Below are 22407 nucleotides of genomic sequence, written 5' to 3'. Positions count from 1 at the left end.
TCGTGTGTATGGAAAACATTTGGATAGAAGAAAAGAAATCACCTTACGTATATCACACAATTTCCCTAACAAAGATTAAATACCATTGTTAAACGGGTGTACAGATTTCATATCTATAACACAGTATAAAGAAAACTCAATTCTAAAAACATATTTTAATTTGACGGTAATATTTTCTGGTCCACACCAAAGAAAATTTCTGAATTTGTCATTGCATAATGTTTAATTCATAAGGGTAGAGAAGGGATTTTAAAACCAAATTAATCTTACAATATTATTATAAAGTGCATGCAAGCCAAAAATCAATGATACAACTTACAAGAGACATATTAACAATTTTGTCTTATATTATTAAACCAGGAACACACAAACAAGCTCTTATAGTTTGAGTACTCGTTGATGGTAATTGAGTACAATTTCTATGTATTAAGAACTAAGATCATCTTGTGCATATATGCATGGTGATCCTCCCTTTTTCAACTTCCATTAACTTTCTTACAATCAGATCTAATTTCTCCTTGATTTCCTGTTAATGGATTAATATTTCCCATATTAATCATGGATTGAACAAAGGCTTCAAAAAAAGCTGTTTGATTGTTGGCAAATATGTTCACAATAGAGATTGTGGCAGCACCATTAGTGGAAAACAATTCTTGATCAGTCTGAAGAAGGCCTTGGTTGTTGAGAAGATTTTTGAAGTAGTTGTTGTCAAAATTATTTGGCGATGAAGGGTCGAGATTGTTTATTGTGTTTCCACTTCCATTTTGTGGACAATTTTGTTGTAGAGTTGATAGATATTGTGAATTCAGTGTTGGATCGGGGTTGCCAGTGTTACTGAAGTTGAATAGTCTTTGGTTGAAAAATCTACATTGGGCACGGCCAAAAGTATGTGCACCTAAATCAAGTTGATCCATTTGAGTCGGTGAATAGTTAAATAAGATGCTTATAATCATCATGTACATAATCAAATCAATAACTTTTTGTAAAACTTATTTATCGTGAATCTCTTTAATCATCTTGTCATGCAGTTAAATTTCAACAATTAAAAACAATTGTGGAAATTTAACTACATTATCTTGACGATTAAGTCGTGAAAATTACTATTCAGACTTGGTCTAAGGGTCACCCTAGACGCTAAAGAGAAGTAAATGTGATTACCGGATAATGCAACTAGATCACTTGTGTTTAAGCCAACAGCCGCGAATTTGGCAGTGATATTGCCAAGGCTTTCGGTTGGAGCGGGAATGGAGGTGTTGGCGCCAGATTGGTTTGCAATCAGACCATCCCTTCTGCCAAGTAGAACACTCCATGAAGGACCACCTGACTGTAAATATATTAATTTCATCATGACTATATGCATCTTTTTATGTGTATCAAACAATGGTTTTGATTAAATTCCATAAGCAATGGTGTCACAATCCTTAATTGATATTGTAGTGTATCGTGGTGGTTGCAGAGACATAAAAACCTTGATGTCGCACTTACCAAAGACACAGAAGCTTCGGAAGCAAGAGCAAGAATATCAGCACAAGACACGGTAGCAGGACATGAATTTTCAATAGATGTTTTGATGTTGTCAACCACGTTAAATCCACGAGCTGAATTATTGTTCGGAACAGCATTTTTCTCGCTTAGTGTTATGTTTCCAGCTTGATCTAATAAAATAGATGCATCACATCCCTGAAACAAACAAACTAAGAAGATTAATTATCAACTAACCACCTAATTAAACTCTAGCTCATAATTAAATATCAGTTTGATTGATCAAAATGTATTTGGAATTACATTAACAAAACAATCATGAAAATGAAGACGGATTAGGCTCGCGGCAATACGAGAATCATTTTGAAGAGCTTGCTGAATAACATTTCTCACTATGGAAGAAACATTGGGGCATGTATTGGAGTAGAAGGTTGAATTTAATTGAGCATTTGATGGATTAAGAAGGATTAGTATTATCACTATGAAAATGGAATAAAGAGTAGAACAAAACATGATTTTTCTTTACTAATTACTAATTTTGGTTTTAGATTTTGATATTTTGATGATACTGGTTAACATATATATAGTGAAGAATGTGTCTCTTTAATTACCTTAGACTAATTAATTTGCTTCAAGATAAAGTTTTCATTGGGTTATTACTTAGAACTTTAAGCAAACTATATAGTAAAAAAATATAAGATAAGATTTTGATACTCATCATTAGGTGCATAGGGGACGTGGAAAGGAAAATCCAAACCATAATGATTGTTACATACTAGTAGTAACATTCTCGTGCTACAATTATAGTTCATATCATCATAAAATAATTGGGAACGTATATAAAGATCCTCTCCATATTTTTATATAAAAAAAAAGTGGATAATTTTAATTTCAGTTCTAATGTTTTGAGTGTATAAAGGTCTAATTATACACAAGGTGTTGCAACAATTTCAATTTAATTTTTTACGCATTCATTCAATTAAGTTTGTTCTAAAATATCACACCTTTAAGTTTGTTCTAAAATATCTCTACAAATTAAACCATTGGACTTAAATAGTTAACGAGTTTTCTAGGACCAATTGTTCGGGTGAATCCAAGTTCGATTTTCTAATAAGAACAAATTTTGGTCGGATAAATTCTTTTTATACAAATATCTATGTAAAGTGATTTGATTGGATGCATATATGTAAAGAAGTTTTACGCCGTTAGTTCATATATACAACCATTTTTTTAGAGAATCAAAGAGGCCTAAGACAAAAAAAGAGTTAATTAAACAACAATCATTCTAGGATGACAATCCCCAACAAATGAGCTAAAAACACATGACTAAGACAAAGGCATTGTTCATAAATCATTAAAAAAGAACCATGTCTCACGATCCATGTTTGCAAGAGTGCCAACACACGAATTGAATTCACGATTCAGATGATAATCTATGTCAATGAACCGCCTAATTCTCCAAATCAACTTGACCTCCAATTAGCAATGCTACGAAGATTGACACTCCTCAAAGTATGATCAATTACTTTAGAGTCCATGTGAAGCTATCTACCTTCATATAATCTTGAGCACAAGCAATTCGCAACCCATCTAAAATTTTTCTAAAATTCCCCTATATAAGCATTGCACCTACCCAAATTTCGAGTCAGGTTCTAACATGACATGGATGAGTCCTCTTTGTTCCATTTCTTTCATAGCTTCTAACAATGCAATAGCTTCACCTTCGATTATGAAACATTTTTCTTGTCTTCAAGACTAAATTAGTTTTAATCTGTCATGATATTGCAAATCTAAATCTTCATAGGAGACTATTCATTTGTTGATCCATTAATTTAAAATAAAAATTTAATTTGAGAGAGACCATTAATTAATTTAAAATAAAAATTTACTTCAAAATAATTAAATATATAAAAAAATAACATACATTTAAATGATTGTATGTTTGACATTTTAGCCTAGGATACTTTAGAATATCAGTTCAACAAAATTCTAGGATACCATTTATGCAAAAAAAGTAAATTCTAGGATACTCATTGAATTATATAATATTTTTTTCACTAAAATGATATTCAAAAATCTTAGATCACTTTAAAATTTCTCATATTTTTATGGAAGGAAATTGTTGTGCTGATAAACTCACATTTTTTATTTTAAATTCTCAGGAAGATCATTGGTGGGAGAATGTTCCTAGTTTCATTGCTGGGGATTTTTTTCGTAATAGGACGGCTTTGTTGTCTTACAGTTGATTGTTTTCTTGGGTTTTGGCCTAGTCCCCCAATGTTCGGTTGCTTTCATTTCAATAAATTTTTGTGTGTGGTGCTGCAAATGATTAGTGGTGCTTGAGGTGTCAATATAATTGGGAATTGGGATGGCAAGTTTCTATGACCGATGTCTTTGCACTGCACTATAGCCTTTATATAAAAAAATATTCAATTTTACATCAACGAAAATTTCTTTTTTCTTACCAAATAACAAAGAGTAAAGCATAAAAAAATTCACATATATGACTGTAATCATTCCGTAAGACTTAATTTGTCCATCTGTGATCAGAGATATGGAATAAATTAACATGACAATAACTATGATCCTACTTATAAAGCAACGTTTCAGCACAAAACATAGAGTAAAAGCATAAAAAGATTGACCAATGACACTAATCATTAATTAAATAATATTGTATCTGAAATTAACTGTGATTCTCCATTAAGAAAACCAAAATTTCTATATTTGGTTGTAATCCCTGCTTCAAGCAATGTAAATTTATATCACGTTACTAACATGCAAAGCAGAGTGATGTAATGAAGTAAGTTGCAAATTAGTTTTCAGAAAATGAGGGAGGTGACATTTAAATAAAGTAATTATAAGTTGGAGAATAAACATTACCAAGGCAATGATTGCTAGCCGTCATGCATGTTTCTTACGTTTATGGTCTATTCTAGTTTTAATTTTCCTTTTTACATGCAGGGATCGGTTCCGACTATTTAGATGTCTGAACTTAAATATTAAAAATAGACCGCTTAAGAAAAATTTACAAATAATTTAAAAAGAATAATCCTCATAATTGTTTTTGTTCACTTTATCTTTTTTGTTCACTTTGGATCTTTTAAAGTGTTTTTTTTAATAAAACGGTAATACTACTTTTTATATTAATTTTTTAAATCAGTGTTTTCAATTGTTTTTAGAGATTTACTATCGTTTTAGGCGAAAAAATGGAGGTTCGCCACAATTGGGCACCTTGCACATGTGCAATGCCTACGCTATTCACATGATTATGTTAAACTAGTCGATGATAAAGGTGTGTTTGATCCGTTAAAAAATAAGAGATTTGATAGGACAACTTTAGTTGTATTGTGTTTGATTTTGAAACTATTCCTCCTGGTACTGACTAACTGTGGGCCAAGGGACGGGACAAAACCAAAATTATTGTCCTCCACTGAACCACGAGATAACTTTTTGTCATCTGCACAAGTTGTATAAAATGCCAAAGTAACCTTTTGTCCAATACTTTAAATGTTTGTCATGTACTTTTTTGTCGTGTACTGTCATGTATTGTTCTGTTCAGTACTTATATTTTGCATATCAAATAGACTCTAAGTTTAGCTAAGAAAGAGAGTGTTTTGATAAGATTACCCAAATTTCTTATTATAGCTTAAGGTCTCGGTTAAATCCCAAACTTTTGGGCATGCAAATATACAATAGCATCAAACCTTTAACGGAAAATTTACCGTCCAATTAAATTTTCGAAAAAATTTAATTGATTATAATCTCTGCAAATTAGTTGTACGCGGAGGATATTCAATTTATAAGCTTAAGATTCATAAAGCAAGTCATTTTGAAGATGATGCTCTAAAATAAAAATTAAAGACGTTTACAACGGGCCCAGTTTCATGTGGTACGTAAAATTGTTAACGGGCCAAATGTTTATTTGGGCCAAGTTTCTTGTATGAATATTAACCATTGCTTCTCACCCCTCAACAATACGTACAGGAGAAAACAAAATAAATAAATAAAATAAATTAACATAAATATGTGATGAGAAAAAATAACATAAATTTTTTGTCAAAGATTCAGTTAATAGCTTTTAACTCATGTTCCCATTTTGCTTCAAGCAATTATGTCAACAAAAAAAAAGTCTCTCGGTTGTGGTTTTCATATCATATCTCCTTCAAAGAATGTTATCCACATGTGCACCATCACTTTTCATCATGTCATAGAAAAATAGTTCCATGTTCCAGTTTAAAGCTATAATAAGAGTTGTGCGTCATGTTTTTAGTTTATGGAAACTATAAACATGGAACACAAGTCTTATAATTAAAATGTGTTAAAAAAAAAAAAGTCTTATGTAGCTAAATTGTTGAGTTTAATGTGCATTTGATTGATTGTGACATTTTTAATATTTTCATTGGACTGTTTGAACTTGAGAAAGATTCGACTAACTCACATTTAATTGTCATTAGTTTGGTAGCCATCATTCGGCTACCTAAACATCGACTAAATGTAACTTGGTTGCTTGTCATTTTTGGCCAAAATTTTATATTCATTTTAGGTGTAGACAAATATATATATTATATATATATATATATATATATATATAAAATAAAAAAAATTAACACATAATAAAAGTTACTAAGTTTTGAGCCGTGATGGAATATGCTTTGAGTTTTACTACTAAAGGAACATAGGATCCAAATTTTCAGTGGCATAAAGAATCTTCTATTTCCTTGAGATACCCCAAGGGAGGTGAATGGTGATACAACACACATAATACTCTATCATGTGGTCTTCTTCGAGTCAATGTGCCTTTTAGTTACCTAGAAAAAATGCTATATACTGGGATTGTTTTGTTCCCCTTTATTCTCTCCCTATACAATCATATTAATAATTGTCTTTTAAGCATAATTCAATTGATAGAATATCAAATTATATAAGCTGAAGTCGAGATTCGAACTTAAGATTATTCACTTATTCATTTTAAAGATAAATTTATAGTCATTAAAATATTTAAATTTATACAATTTTACATCACATCATATGTTTGTCAAAGCATATATAGTAATTAGTGTGTTATAATTATAATGTACTACTCTTAAAAGCGGATAGACGTTCTCATGCATTTTTATTATTATTGGGAATTATTGTTCAATACATTAGAGTTTGCAACACTAACGCATATTACACACCAATTACTTGCATTAGAGACATAATATTGTGTATATATTTTTGTTGAAATTTTCTCAAATGAGTCCCATATTTAGAAAAAAAAAAAGGATAGGTAATATTGAATTTTTTGTATTTTAAGTTAATTTAATTAGTAGTATTGATTAGAATTGTGTTTAAAACATAATAATAAATGCATCTAACAATTTAAAAGAAGTAACATTTAATTTAATTTTTCGATAAAATGTGGATATTTTTTTCTTAAAATATATAATATTTTCTTACTACATAATTTTTCTTTGAATAGTGATTATAATTAAGGAGGGTTTAGAAAAAAAACTTTGTGGGTTGATTATAAACCAATTCAATCATAAAATTAATGAAAAATTATGTTTTTAAAATAATTAATAAATCTATTTTTTTTTAATCAACTAATAAAAAAATTAGTTTAAGTAAAAAACCTATTTAAAATTGGATCAAGTGAATAACCTAAATTTTATTACAAACCGGTTATAAATTGGTTTTGATTCGGTTAATAATCAAATCCAAATTAGTTTTAAAAAATGGCAAATGCTAAATAGTGCCCTCGTGACACTCTTTAAGCCCTTAAATAGTAAGCTTTTTATAGAATTTTTATCGAAATGCGTAAAGTCAATGCATTGGAAATTGTAGTGTTTAACTTTTTAAATAAAAAGTTTCTTTAAATGGAATGCTTAAAGAGTGCCCCGGGGGCACTCGTTAGCAAGACCCTTAAAAAATAACCGGTTTGTCATTGAAATGATTTTGGTTTAAAACCAAAACCATCAATTAGGTGTGGTGTGGTTTCCAAACCATACACACCCCTAACAACATGTAATCCACTTCTATAGACAAGAAATTTTGAGCAAGTTAGTATATATACTTTGTCTAGAGATTACCTGATATATATGTACAAAAGTTTTATCACCGTTAGCGATACTAATCTCAATCAAATAAATTCTTGTAAACTGAATTTTTTTATATGCATAGGTTAAAAATCGAACTTCAACCAGAGCCAAAATTCTTATCGAATAAACAAATTCAAGTTTTTTTTGTTAACAAATCAGCAAATTCATCGTTGATACATACTTTAATAATTAATAGGGTTTTTCTATAAGAAAAACGGTAGGATAGAATTCTACAAGTTGGAAAAGTCATCATCGTGTGAGGGCAACTTGAATTAAGGTTAATGTTGGGATTTGAATTCAGTGAAGTCGACTGCATGCAGTCAGTAAATCTGGACTGTCTGATCTTGATCAGACGGTTCGTACTTTAAGATCAGATTTTAATTATAAAATCTGATCTTAAAATCTGGACCGTCTGATCTTGATCAGACGGTCTAGATGTGACCGACTGCACTGCAGTCAGTCAAATCCTGACTTCACTGAACCCCTATCCTTAATGTTGGCATTAAGGAGAGTCCAGGGACCCACAATCCCCATCTTCTTAAAAGTTTAATATAAAGTATAAATAAACGATAACATCACCCTCTCCATTCACTTACATTTTTCTTTTTCTTGTTTTTTATCTTAAAAAATTAAAATTTAATTTTAAGTAACGATTTAATTTATTATTATTTTTTTATTAACTTTTTTAGTCTATTTGTATATGGAACACTAGAAAAGTAAAATATTGTCTCCTTGTACTATAAATATTTGACACATGTGATGTTTGGTATTCTAAAACATTATTTTCTTAATTAAAATAAGTTATAAAGAGTAAAATTAGATTTTAAAACAATAAGAATTTATTCAAAAAAAGTTAAAATAATAGGGATAAAAGTGTATGAAAAAAATAAGCTATATATAAATTTATAAGCTACTTAGAATCGCGTCTGAAAAATAAATTGCAAGTCAGTAAAATAAATTATAAACTCATAATTAATTAAAAGATTGTTACTGAACAAGATTTTTAACTTATAAATTATAAGACAAAAATTATAAACCAGTTTTGTTATCTTACCAAACAAACGTTAAGTCTTCAAATTTATGGTGTTTCATCTATTATAATTACATTCCTTAAAAAAAATCTATTATTATTATATGAGTGTTACAATTAAAGCTTGAAAATTCATATGTAAATAGGCAAAAATGAAATAACCATATTAAATGACCAAAATTTTATCTGAAATTAAGTTAAGGGTCATGCCAAATTTGGATTGCATGTAGTCATAAAGTCGGAACAAATTTAGCCGATCAATTAAGATCTGACACTCCAAATTTAAAGTTGTCATACAATATAATCAAATATTCTTCAATCTGAAACATCTGATCATGATCGAACAATTAGATATGTCCTAACTGCATAATTGCATGCAATCCGGGTATATATTAAGTAGCTAAATATATAAATTTTACATTTAATCATGTAAAAAATAATGCATAATTTTCAGAAAAAATTCTACATTTACTTCTTTAAAATATTCCTTAAGTTAATTTTTTTAAATGGTCAAAGTTAATACTATTCATATACACATGATCCAAAATAAATGACTTAATTTTAACTTAATATACTATATATTGATATGATATATTTTAATCATATTCTTTTATTAATATATGCATGTAAATATTATAATATAAGATGTTGTTTGATTTATTTCGGTAAATATTTTTAAAATATACAATTTTTAGAATTTTTAATAATAACTAACTAAAAATTATGTCAAAAATAAAGAAAATAACTAACTAAGAATATTAATAATCAAAGTTTACATCAACAACGTAAATATAATCAAACATGTCATTCATTTCAGAATATGAGTAATATGTTATTAATAGTTGTTTGTTTTTTCTCTTTTAATAAACCTTAATTCATTTAACCATTGACTCAAACTACTTGAATTATACAGCTTCACCTTATCTTAAATACAAGTTTCATGTTGCCAAAATTAAATTAACATTATTAAGATGATCTTTAATGGTGTAGTACTTATTAGATACTCATGATGCTTATTAAGTATTATCATTGGAGCATAACATATTTTAGTACTAAATATGTACCACTTCTCAAATAAACACTCTCTCATAGTACCTAATAAAATTGTGGGACTCATTTATAAAAATATAGAGTTATTAATGAGATATAGAGTTATATGCGGAGAGATTAAGTGTTTGTTAAATACTACTATTAAAAAAATTATAAACAGTCAAAATTAGATTTCTATATTGCGGATGTCCTAAGTGTAATTTTGTATTGTAACGCTTTCTTCCACCACACCCTCCCATCTTCGTCGTACTCTGTCACTTTCTGTTTCACTCTCTCTCTCTCTCTTCCACCGGTTACCGTCTCTCCAAGTCCCCACCCTTACACGTGCTCCCCCCTCCCAAAAACTCTCTCACACGTGCCATTTTTCACCCATACAACTCCCTTCCTTTCTGTGGTGCAACAAATAAAAAGTTAGAGAGAGAAAAACTCTCCTAACTCATCATATGTTTGTGTGTGTGTGGAATCAATATATAGTCCCAAAAAATGAAAGATAAAACTTAAAAGCATCAATTTTTTTTCTTTCTTAGTCTTGCCCATATAGTAAGACCAAATGGGTTTACTAAAATTTTCAATCTTTGGCTTTTTCTTCCATCTTTATAAAACTTCATAATCATAAAGATCGTTTCTTTATATTTATTTTTTCAGAGTGAATCTCGTGAGTTTTGGGTGTAAAAAAAAAAGTGTTTTTTTTTTCTTCTTTCAATCTTGCACCGATGAGGATCCGTAAAAGACAGGCTATTTTCTCTTCTTCTGAGTCAATTTCATCTTTGCATCTCTCAGATCCCCACCAGTTTAACCGGTCACCGGTCATGGTGCAACTCGGTGAAGCTACTCATGTTGTTTCACCTGCTTCTACCTTGGATCGTTTTCAGCCGTCTGATCAAACACTCCCACTGATTGGGAAACTAAACAACGGCCATGATTATCTCTCCGGCATCGAAGAAACTGAGGTACACAAACCCAACAACAAGCAAGAACAAGATCCTTTGGTAAGTCAAAAAAGATTTTTTATTTATGTTTTTGTTTTTTTGTTTTTACTTAAAATTTCATGATTTGGGATTTTACAATTGCATTTTTATCCAATCTCTTGCAAGTGGTTGTCCCTTAGTGTCAAATTTATTTTTTTATATTTTTTTCTCAAAAAATAAAATAAAATAATTTTACACCCAGAAAAGGGTTGTTCTTACTCTTACATCTATGTATTTTTTATATGGTTGATTTGATTTTGTAGGATGATGATAAAGTTAGAGAGCAAGGCAAAGAGAGTGGAAACTTTGGAGATAACAAAAGTAATCATATCAGGTGAGAATAGAATGAAGCTCAAACCTTTTTTTTTTTTTCCTTTCTATCTTATTCTTTCATGAAATAGTAAAAAGTTCAAGTTTTTTTTAACCAGCTTCCAAAAAGAAATTTGGATTATTTTTTATTTATTTAACATTAGCATTGGAAAATATTAATATTGTTGAAGGTGTTTTAATTAATTAAGTGATTTTGTATATTAATATATTATTTTATATTTAATATATATAACCAAATTAAGCCCATCCTTTCTTTTCTCTAAATTGGGTAGCTACCATTTTGCACTTGAGGTGCACTACTAGCTATAACTGGTCCCCATCTATATATTGCACTTTGTTCCTCAACAATAATATTGCACTCCTATTTATTATCTTCTTCATGTCACTTATTATTAATAATATTCCTTTATATGTGTTGTAAATTTCATTATCTATGTGTGATTTTTGGTCTTAGCAAAGGAGATATCTTGGTTGTTTCTCAAGTCTTACCATCATCATCAAGTACTTTTGTTCAAGGTAACAAAGATTACTAGCTAATACTATACTTTGATATTGTATATTTGTATGTATATATTTACATTGTTTGTGAGAATGAGAATGATTTTTTTGATTAGAATTAGAGTTTGTTTATAATATGTAGATGGGAGATGGTGTGAGGGAGAGAAAGCTATTCCTTTAAAGAAAAGGAAAGGAGGGTTAGAGAATGTTGGGATGGAGAGTAATGATGATACCGGTAAGAAGATGAAGACGAAGATGAAGACGAAGATGAATAAGAATTGTTCTGTTGGTAAAGATGATGAAGATGAAGAAAGCGAAACGAAAGTGAATAATATTAAGAAGAGGGCGACGAAAAGGGGAAGTGCATTGATGGAAGGTTCGAGGTGCAGTCGTGTTAACGGAAGAGGATGGCGGTGTTGTCAACAAACACTAGTTGGTTATTCACTTTGTGAGCATCATTTAGGGAAAGGAAGGTTGAGAAGTATGACTAGTGTTAGAAGTAGATCTAATCTTGGATTTTCTACTAATGTTGCACCAAATAATGTTCTTGATCATAGTGCTTCTAATTCAAATCTTGAAAAGAAAATCATTGATGTTGATGAGTTGGACAATGATGAGGAGAAGAAACCGGTTGTGATGATTGCAAAGAAGAGAATGAAGCTTGGAATGGTTAAAGCTCGATCCATGAGCAGCTTATTGGGACAGACAGACAACAAGGTTGCTTTAGTTGATGAGAATAACAAGTAAGACTGAAAAATTACAAGATTATTATTATTATTATTACTTGTATTTGATGTTAATTTAAAGATATTTTAGTGCTATAATTTGTATTATTTTGGTGCTAGTACTATATATTATGTCCTATGCATTCAACTATAAGCTTGTGTTTTATTTTGGTACGTTGTTATGTGATGTAATATATAAATTATGATTTTCTTAATATGAATTATTATGCTATTTTGGCAAAATAAATGTGAATGATTTTATTTAAGAGTTTAATGAAAATGCACTGCGGATTTTAAATAATTTTATAAAAAACTATCAATTTGTCGCATCATATAAAAAAAAAGTGGGGTGATGTGACATAAAATATGATTATTATTAGTTTATAGTGTTTTCTTATGTGCATAAGTTTTTGTTACATTTTCCAACGGATATTTTAGTTTACGATCGATCTCAAGATCACGAATGTTATATTTGTCCTTTTTTTTTACCATAACTTTATCATGATAAATTTCATTTGAAGATAATTGTCAGAGAGGACAAGAAACCGGACAATAATTTTACATGTATGAAATATGAATGATTAACCGTTTGTTGTGGACTGTGGTCAAGTCACACCCCATGCATAATGTAAGGTTTCAACTTTCAACAATCTAGTTCACGAAATTTGTTGAAAAGTTGCACACGTGATTTGATGATGTTGCAGTTGGGATTGAAAATTTGTTAGTTACATAGTTGTACTTATAGTTTTCGACATGCGCATTGTATTTCTCTTGCTGTTTTATTTTATGGATAGATTTTTCTTTTTGAAAGGTTATTTTATGGATAGATTTCTACATGCATAGGTGTAGAAATTATCGAGTTTTTTAAACATATAATCTTTATTTGGTGTAGAATTTATCTACTTACTGTTCAATGGAGTTCAGTTATGAGTTAAATAAAGGGACTAAAGAGTTTAGTTTGTTATAGATCAAATTAGATGATTTCAATCAATTAATTGTATATAAAAAGTATGTTAATCAATTAGTTTAGTTTGTTATCCACGATTCACTTGTTAAAACATATATTGGGTGTATATAAAGCATATTGTTAGTAAAATAAAAAGTATGAATTTTCTATACAGAATTAATTTGGATTCACTCCATTGTAAAATTCTTTCAATATTTGTTTATTTTTAATCTCCACCATTAAAATGAGGTTATAGGTACGAAATTTCCATCGCAGCATGAAATAATCTCTATTGAAAAATTTGTTGGATAGAAAGTAAATACTCCTTACAAACCAAAGTTTTCTCTATATGCAAAAAAACAGAAATAGAACTCCCAACTACTACCTTAATATGCAAGATGTTTACATGATTTTGGTATGTAATAAACCTACCTGGCTAGTTAATCATTTATATAAACTATTTTTTAGAAATTGGATTAAATGTAGTTTGACTGCAATCCATATATATATGGACCGTTGAATCTAATTTTTATATCTGAAACTTGAGTTCAAAATCTTGACTATCCGATTAAAATCAAACATTTCAAATATAGTTGATTGCAGTGCAGTCACAACCTTCTGCCTTCTTATTACACACAAATTCAATCCATATTTATCTTAATCATATAAAATATTTTACTCCATCCGTTTTCGTATAAGTGTCCAATTTTATCATACAGAAATGTTATACAAACACAATAATTTGACAAATATACAACACATATTCACTTTTTCTAAAGAAAATTCATGGGACCACACATAACAAAACACACATTTTCACATGTGTTGTATATTTGTCAATTTATTGTGTTTGTATAACACTTCTCTTTATCATATTCAACGTTTTTAATAAACTGTCCAGTTTGTGTTTTAAGGATACGATTTGTCAATTATACCCTTTGTCAATTAACGTTTTTTTTTAAAAAAAAGTTTTTTTTTTACGATAAGAAAGTTTGTTGCTTCCTTGTTTTATTCAGATTTAAACAGAGTTTGTTACCTATAATAATAGTTCATAGAAGATTTAAATATGATGAGTACTAGGTGCAAAAAAATAGGAATTTATTGGTGAATTTAGATAAGGGTATAATAAGAAGATGAGGTACAAAAATCCACTTTCTTAATGGACACTTATACGAAAATGGAGGAGTATTATTACATGTACTCTTACAAATTTTTTACAATTATTAAGTGTCCATCTTTAGACTGGATGGATATTAAAAAGCTTTATAATTTAAAAAATGTTAGTGTATTTTTTTTTTTTTTTCGGCTTTTCACCACCAGTTGAATCTGGTTCGGGGGTCAGTTCTGGCATCAAGTGGTTCCAGCCCCCTCCCGATCGCAGTTGTGGGGGATCGAACCGCGGTCCTCCCTACCAAGTTCAGCACCAATCACCACTAAACCAACTAACGATTGATAATGTTAGTGTATTTTTGTCAAAGGGAGATAAATTCATTCATATATGATATATCGGGCAGAATCAAAATGGTGGAAAATCAAGTGTCTCTAATTAATATTACTATATACTTATAAATAAATTTTGTGTGTGGTAATTATGGTATATCTTCTACATGCAATTGTATTTTTTTATTTTGAATAACTCGGATCTAATGTAAGAAGTTGACATTTTTCAATACATATTTTTCATACACATCTGTTAAGAGATCAGACTCTAAACCAAATATAGTTTATTTTTTTTGAAGCAGTAAACCAAATATAGTTAAAAGACCAAATATCTATTAATATTATGTCATACATGTGTTGGTAACATATATACAACTAAATATTTTATAAACACACACTTGATTTCTAATATACTAGGAGTGATCAGTTGAATGTATCCCATTTTTTACTCTCTAAAAAGACTTTGGTTTTTAATTATAAGATTGGTGTCCTATCCAATTGAAATTCTTGAGTTCCAATCGGTACAAATCCTTGAAAGAAAAGCACTTGGAATCTTGTGATTGATTAATTACGGTCCCTTGAAGTATAATTTCTCAACTTGAGACTCTTTACACATTTTGTGGAGAAGAATCTATCCAACATTGATTCTTTGAGTGTCTCTATTTTATACCAATCATATTGGCTATTCAAAAAGCTTTATATAAAACTCTAAAGGTTCGGTGTAGTGGTATAAAGACATGTCTTGAGTTCGAGAGATTTTGAATTCGAGTCCCGCTAGTGTCTTTGGAGGGAGGTAAATATAATTACCTTTGTAAGTGTTCTTTGAGCCCTAAGATCTTTGCTGCCTTGGGCTAGGGCACCATCCCCCTCACCATAAATTTTTCTTATAAAAAAAAGCTTTATGTAATGATCTACGTTTCAATACTTCTTCGGTCTCAAATTATTAGTAAAAAATAGTCGATAAAAGTTGATATATTTGATTCAAATTTTAAACTAAATATATTAATTTTTGTTGATCAATTTTTACTTACAACTTGGAATGGCGAGAGTACTGCAATACATTTGACTTTTTATTACTATTTGATTTACATATACTTTTTTTAATAAGATTATTTGATTTACAGATCTGGATCATCTCCAGTTTGCAGTCTCATGTTTTCTATTATGTGCAATCTTAACTTTTCAATTAATCTTGTGAATTACGCTAAACTATTTTTTATCAGTCAACAATTAGATCAAATTCAATAACCGGAGAAAAAAGTGGAAAAGATTTGAAACAATGTTGCATTGCAAGTTTACAATTTGATATGGTTTGTGTGGAAGGTGTACGTAGGGACAATTTTGAAGTGAGGTTAAGAGGGTGAGTGAGGCTATTTAGAGAATTGGAGCCAGCTGTGTGTTTGTGGTGCAGCAATATTGGTAGGCCATATTGGTATTTTAAAATGGTTTAATTATGGAAAGGTTTAAACAAAGGTCATCTATAACAATATATAAAAGGGATAGACAAGTTTGAGCTGACTTTTTTTTGGGTCCATTTTGCCCTTCACTATAATTTGAAATACGTAACAGTTAACAATAATACCAACAATACCCTTGATTTTTTAGTAGCAACAAAATTTTTTTATTAACAAACTCACAATAAAATAAGACATTTTTTTTTACATAAGTTAGACATAGGCAGGCGTGAAACGCGCTTGCCTGACCCGCTAGTATATATAATGCTTGAAAAAGCTAATAAGGTTAAATAGAGAAGTGATCTCTTGATATATATATATATATATATATATATATATATATATATATATATATATATATATATATATATATATATATATATATATATATATATATGCCTGGCTGGGGTGGGGCATGAAAAATGCCTCAACACAAAGAGCTTGTTAAAATTGCATTTCTTTTCTAATTAAGGTCCTCCTAATTTTTCTTTAATATAGAATATAGAACAGTCCCGTTTTTTCATTTTCATCAAAAACCAATTAAAATGATTTTTTTTATAAAAAAATAATAACTTAGAGTAGATTGAAAAATAATAACTTTCAAATGATTTTTTCATTTTCATGCTTCTCCACAATTCCATAAATAATGCTTACATACTATGGTAGAGTCTGCTTTCTATTTAAAATCTTAGGTAGTTCTATACTTGTACAGTATATATATCTCTTTCAAGTAGTTGTACTGAAAAGAACCTTATAGTTATACTCTACCAGGTTATTGGTAGTATAGCTATAATTACTTGATGGGAGAAGTAGGTTTTGTTTTCAGTATGGACTATTCTTTTTTTTTTTTTTTTTTGTTAATACAAGTCCTACTTGTAACTGCTGCTTGTACTCGGATTTGGATTATGTGCAGTTGACTGCAGGCAGTCAGTAAATCTGAACCGTCCGATCAAGATCAAACGGCTCAGATTTTAAGATCAGATTTTAATTATAAAATTTGATCTTAAACTTTGGACTGTCTGATCTTGTCAGAGGGACTGGACGTGACCGACTGCACTGCAGTCACTAAATTTCTGACTGCACTGAACCCAAATCTCTTGCACTCACTTAATTCAGATTGCTCCTCATTTATATTCAAAATGCTAATAAATTAATTATAATTGAGCTACTATTCTTTACATATACCTTTGGTTTGGGAATTATTTTTCGATTGCTTCCACTTCACTTAATAATGTGTGTAATTTGATAATATAAAACAACTTATAATTTGATAGTTTTTTTTTTTAAGATGACATATAATTTGATACGAAAGGAATAGTATATTTTTTGTGAACAGAATTAATAATTAATTCATTGACCTTTGTCACTTACAAAAGGAACAAATATTTTGCACAAAGTACTATAGACTAAAATTATTGTGCCTTTTAATTTGTATAAAATTACATTGTTTTATAATTAGAAAGACCAGCCAGAATGTGTTCTTTACCTAAAAAATCATTAGTATGTAAACTAGAAATCATTTATTTTACAAAATTAAAAATTAAAATAGAAATCATTTGTTTTTTTGTGATAAAAATGTACCGTCGTTATATGGTATGGTTTCTGTGATTTTACCCATTAAATATGATAGAGATTGTTTTGGATGGAGACCCTATACCAACAATTTTCCACACAAATAGCCATGCTCTCTACCCAATTGTCTCAATGAGAACATGATGAGTGTATTGCTAGGATAAATAAATATATTAATTATCTTAACACATTATTAGTGATAAATCATCAGCCATATACTACTCAAGGCAACCAACCTCAAGATGCCTGGATTTTTTTTATTACATAGATGAAATGGTAAAATCATCGAAACTCATACATAAATGAGATAGTGGGGAGAGATCCAAGATATATTAATTAGAATCTTATATTATATATTATTATTGTACCATAACAAATTTATCAAATATTTTTAATAGTATTCTTTTTCTTATTATATTTTTTTTTTCAAATTGGGAATTGAAGGGGGAATTGATATCAATAACCAAGACACAACTACCCTATTTATAATTATCCATACCTTGAATTTATAAATTCTCTTACAATTGAGCTGACACCTCTTGGACGCTTACATTCTTTCAAATTATACATTCTTCCAAATATGACGATATTGGATTTCACACACTTCAAATTGGAGATCGTACATATTTTCATTCTATCCGAGATTTGCTTTTGGTATTACATTATTCATCTACAGCTTTACATGGCCTAGAAACCTTCATTGTCATTATCTTGACATTTACGATCAAACTGAAGACGATTGCTATGATTGCACTTGGGAAATGAACATGAATGGAGGTTGTTTGAACTTCATAAAGAGAGCATTCAGTCACTACGCTCACATTTTACTTTGGCCGCAGTTATGCATACGTTACATACCATTTGGATGGCTGTAATGGTATTTGTTTTTATAATTCAAATATTTCTTTGTACCCGACTTTAATTAAGGTGGCCACGCACGGCCATTTCTCTTAGCGCAACAACATCGAAAACAACATTTTGGCATGGTAACTCAGACGTACAAATCTTGCTAGATTTCAAGCTTAATACTAGCATGTCTAATATAATTAATAACGGTCACCTGGCATGCTCTTAGATTTGATATGTTACTTTTTTTTTTTACTTCGAATTTTGTCTTTCTTTCATTTTTTTGGGTACGGTTTGGTCTCTATATTTGTAATAATATATATATATATATATATATATATATATATATATATATATATATATATATATATATATATATATATATATATATATATATATATATATATATATACGAGCACATGGAAGAGGATCAACGATTACAAGGGATGCCAACTAACATAGTTGGAATCTCTTCTAATCCGCAACACTTACATAGGCACAAGCCTAAACCAAATATCCTTAGGCACATATACATGTTAAATATGTTTGGATCTCAACCCCAAAAGTTAGCTCAAAGGGTGAGGTTGCCCTCATATATTTATACACTTCACATCCCGAGAACCTAAGCAATAGGGGTGTGCATGGTCGGATAATTTGACAAACCAAACCATATCCAAACCGAAACCATTTAATTGGATTTGGATTCATAACCGTAACCATATTTTATTATAAACCGGTTATAAAACTGGTTATAAATTTGGTTATGGATATATAACCAGTTATTTTAACCAAACCAAATTTAAAAGTGGTCATTTTTTAAATCCAATTTTTAACCGGTTATTTTTAAATCTGATAAAAAAATCAGTTATTTCATTTTAAAAACTGGTTTTAAGACAATTTAAAAAAATCTTTTTTTTTTTGAAAAAAATCCAAATTTAGTAAAACTTGCGTAAAAAAAATAGTAAAGAAATCAGAATTTTATACATAGAATAAATTCCTATATTTTATTTGGATAATGTAATTGAATTTCCTTCATTTAATTTTATTTATTTTAATAAAATCGGCCATAAACCCAAAAATTGACCGAAAAATCGAAAATATCGGCGGAAAAACCTAAAATCGGCTGAAAAACCTAAAATCGACCAAAAGCCCTAAAATTGACTATAAACTCTAAAATCGGCTGAAAACCCAAAAAATTAATCGAAAACCCAAAAATCGACCCTAAACCCAAAAAATTGGCCGAAAAACCTAAAATCGGCAAAAAACCCAAAAATCGACTATAAACCCAAAAATCGACCGAAAAACGAAAAAATCGACTATAAACCCTAATATCGGCCGAAAAATGGGTTTATAGTCGATTTTAGGTTTTTCGGCCGATTTTGAGGTTTATAGCCAATTTCAGGATTTTGGGTCGATTTTAGGTTTTCGGCCGAGTTTTTTGGGTTTAGGGACGATTTTAGATTCTTCGGCCGATTTTTTGGATGTTGGCCGATTTTGGGTTTTCGGTCGATTTTTTGTTTTTCGGCCGATTTTAGGGTTTATAGTCGATTTTTGGAATTTTGGCCGATTTTAGGTTTTTCTGCCGATTTTTCGGGTTGCCGTCCGATTTTAGGGTTTATAGTCAATTTTTTGGATTTTGGCCGATTTTTGGTTTTCGGCCGATTTTTTGGGTTTTTCGGTCGAATTTTGGTTTTTCGGCCGATTTTTTGGGTTTTCATCCGATTTTAGGGATTATAGTCAATTTTTGGAATTTTGGCCGATTTTTTGGGTTTTTCGGTCGAATTTTGGTTTTTTGGCCGATTTTTTGGGTTTTCATCCGATTTTAGGGATTATAGTCAATTTTTGGAATTTTGGCCGATTTTAAGTTTTTCGGCAAATTTTTTAGATTTTTGGCCGATTTTAGGGTTTATAGTCGATTTTTGGGCTTTTGGCCAATTTTAGGTTTTTTCTGCCGATTTTTCGGGTTGCCGGCCGATTTTAGGTTTTTATAGGATAATTAGCGTAAAAAAATAGTCAAAAGTTTCATATCAAAAAATGAAGAAATGCGCAAAAAGTCTAATCCAATGGATTTGGACATGAATATGGACATTTAATTAAAAAACCGGATTTACATAATGGATACCCAACCATTTTTAGAATGGTCTGGTTAATATTTGTTTCCAAATAACTGGTTATTTGGAGTTGGTTTTGGATTTGGATATAGTCATATCCATATGACCGGATATTTTGCACACCCCTACTAAGCAATGTGGGACTTCAAACAAATTCCAACAACACAAACTACATATTCAACAATACATATTTTTGAAAAAGTTAAATATAAATAAATTGATTAATAATAGTTGATGTGACTAAATCATTTATATTTAAAAAAAAATTCTTTGATGTGTGTGTGCCTAAATAGTATTATTTGTGATTGTGCCTATCAAATAATTCCTCATCCTTTTGATATCATTATGTAAGTCATGGCTAAAATATATATTTAAAATTAATTAGAGTAGTTGAAAAATGAAGATAAATATTACAAACACATGTTTAGGAAGAAGTACAAGTCAACCAAGTCATATTGAACCTCACTTAAATTAAAGTTCCTGAAGTTCTCATCAATACATACTATGCGCTAATGTAATCCAGTCAAGTAGAAAGAAAAGTCAATTATGTAGTAGTATATATAAGTTTTTTTTTTCTTCCCCAAATATATAAGTAACATACTTAAAATAACACAAAAAAGTTTCAATTATCGTTTGGCCTGACTTTTTTTTCTCTCTTATTTAGAGCTTATGCAAACAACTTATGCAATTTTTATATATTATTATAAGTTTGTCAAGGTACTTTATGATAAAATAGCTTATAAAATTACAATTTTTACCGGCGTGAACTTATAAAATACCATAAAACTTAATTTATATTGCATAAGCTGTTTGCATAAGCTTAAAAAAAGCTGGGCCAAACGCCTATATAAAAGAAAATTTTGGAAATGGAAAATAGTTGTAGTTGTATAGTGTATGCAATTGTTAAGAAGGATAGAAAGAAAGAAAAACATAAGGTTGGCACGTACTATAAAAATTTGTAGACTTTGAATTCGTTAAAAACAACTTTTTTAGATCATGTATATTGCGTTGTCGTAAATAAATCATGGCATTGATGAATAATTGCAATTCACATGCAACAAAATGTTTGTTATTGGTCGTACGTAATGGTTGAAACTTGAAAGTAGCTTTTCTTTTGTATACAAAGGAAATTAAGGCCACTTCCACTTGTAAAGATATAAAGATATAAATAAAGAAAGGGCAAAATGTACTTAAGCTTTATGTGTGATGAAAAGAGGGGCCAAGTGAGGTATGTATGTATTCAAATAGCATGTGGCTGGACGGCCCACCATAGAGACACCAAAAATGACACGTTTCACTTTTAAATACCATATGCTAAGTGCAAATTAATCAAACTTAGTAGGTAGTAATCTCATCTAAGCTAAAACTCAAGGTACAAAATGTGGGTTATTCCCTCCGAAATAGATCAAATTAATTGACACATTTTGTGTGGACTCAAATGAACGACAAATTTCTCCTAAGAGTTTGTATGTCCAAACCAAGTATCGAATCCAAGACCTTAGTTAAGTTAGAAAGATTCGCGTCATCTCATTTAAGTGTTTTTGGATAAGCAAAATTTAAATTCGAAGATCAAATTAATAGATTAATCTATATTTCGTGAAAGAAAAAAATGTAAAGGGACGTTGAGTTTGTTTTGAATATAGTTTTTACCTGGGATTAACATATCTATCTGTTTTTGTTTAATTTCATTCTTGAGATCATATTTTCATTTAACTAGTTCTGTCTGCCCTTGAATTTCTGTTTCTAACAACTCCAGCGTAAAGACTGCAAATTTTTTGAAAATTAGATTTACAACTGCTAAGCTGAGGAATCCATGTCACAATATGTTCATAATCGATGTTACAATATGTTCATAATATAAAATCAACACAG

General features: G+C 29.6%; 2 protein-coding genes across 2 annotated transcripts; one reads left to right on the top strand and one right to left on the bottom strand.

Moving 5' to 3' along the window:
- Positions 1 to 196: 196 nt before the first annotated feature.
- Positions 197 to 2038, bottom strand: LOC123889241 (peroxidase A2-like). The gene is made up of 4 exons (XM_045938486.1): positions 1786 to 2038; positions 1486 to 1680; positions 1159 to 1324; positions 197 to 895 (listed from the first exon to the last, which is right to left on the bottom strand). The coding sequence occupies exons 1-4, from the start codon at positions 1993 to 1995 to the stop codon at positions 477 to 479; spliced, it is 990 nt and encodes a 329-aa protein (XP_045794442.1). The 5' UTR covers positions 1996 to 2038; the 3' UTR covers positions 197 to 476.
- A 7983-nt stretch (positions 2039 to 10021) lies between these two features.
- LOC123892600 lies at positions 10022 to 12409 on the top strand. The gene is made up of 4 exons (XM_045942417.1): positions 10022 to 10634; positions 10877 to 10947; positions 11398 to 11459; positions 11584 to 12409. Exons 1-4 carry the CDS (start codon positions 10359 to 10361, stop codon positions 12186 to 12188), a joined length of 1014 nt encoding a protein of 337 aa, XP_045798373.1. The 5' UTR covers positions 10022 to 10358; the 3' UTR covers positions 12189 to 12409.
- The last annotated feature ends 9998 nt before the right edge of the window (positions 12410 to 22407 follow it).

Source organism: Trifolium pratense, linkage group LG6, assembly GCF_020283565.1.
Source record: "Trifolium pratense cultivar HEN17-A07 linkage group LG6, ARS_RC_1.1, whole genome shotgun sequence".
NCBI lineage: Eukaryota > Viridiplantae > Streptophyta > Magnoliopsida > Fabales > Fabaceae > Trifolium > Trifolium pratense.
This window is presented reverse-complemented; position numbering and strand designations above follow the sequence as displayed.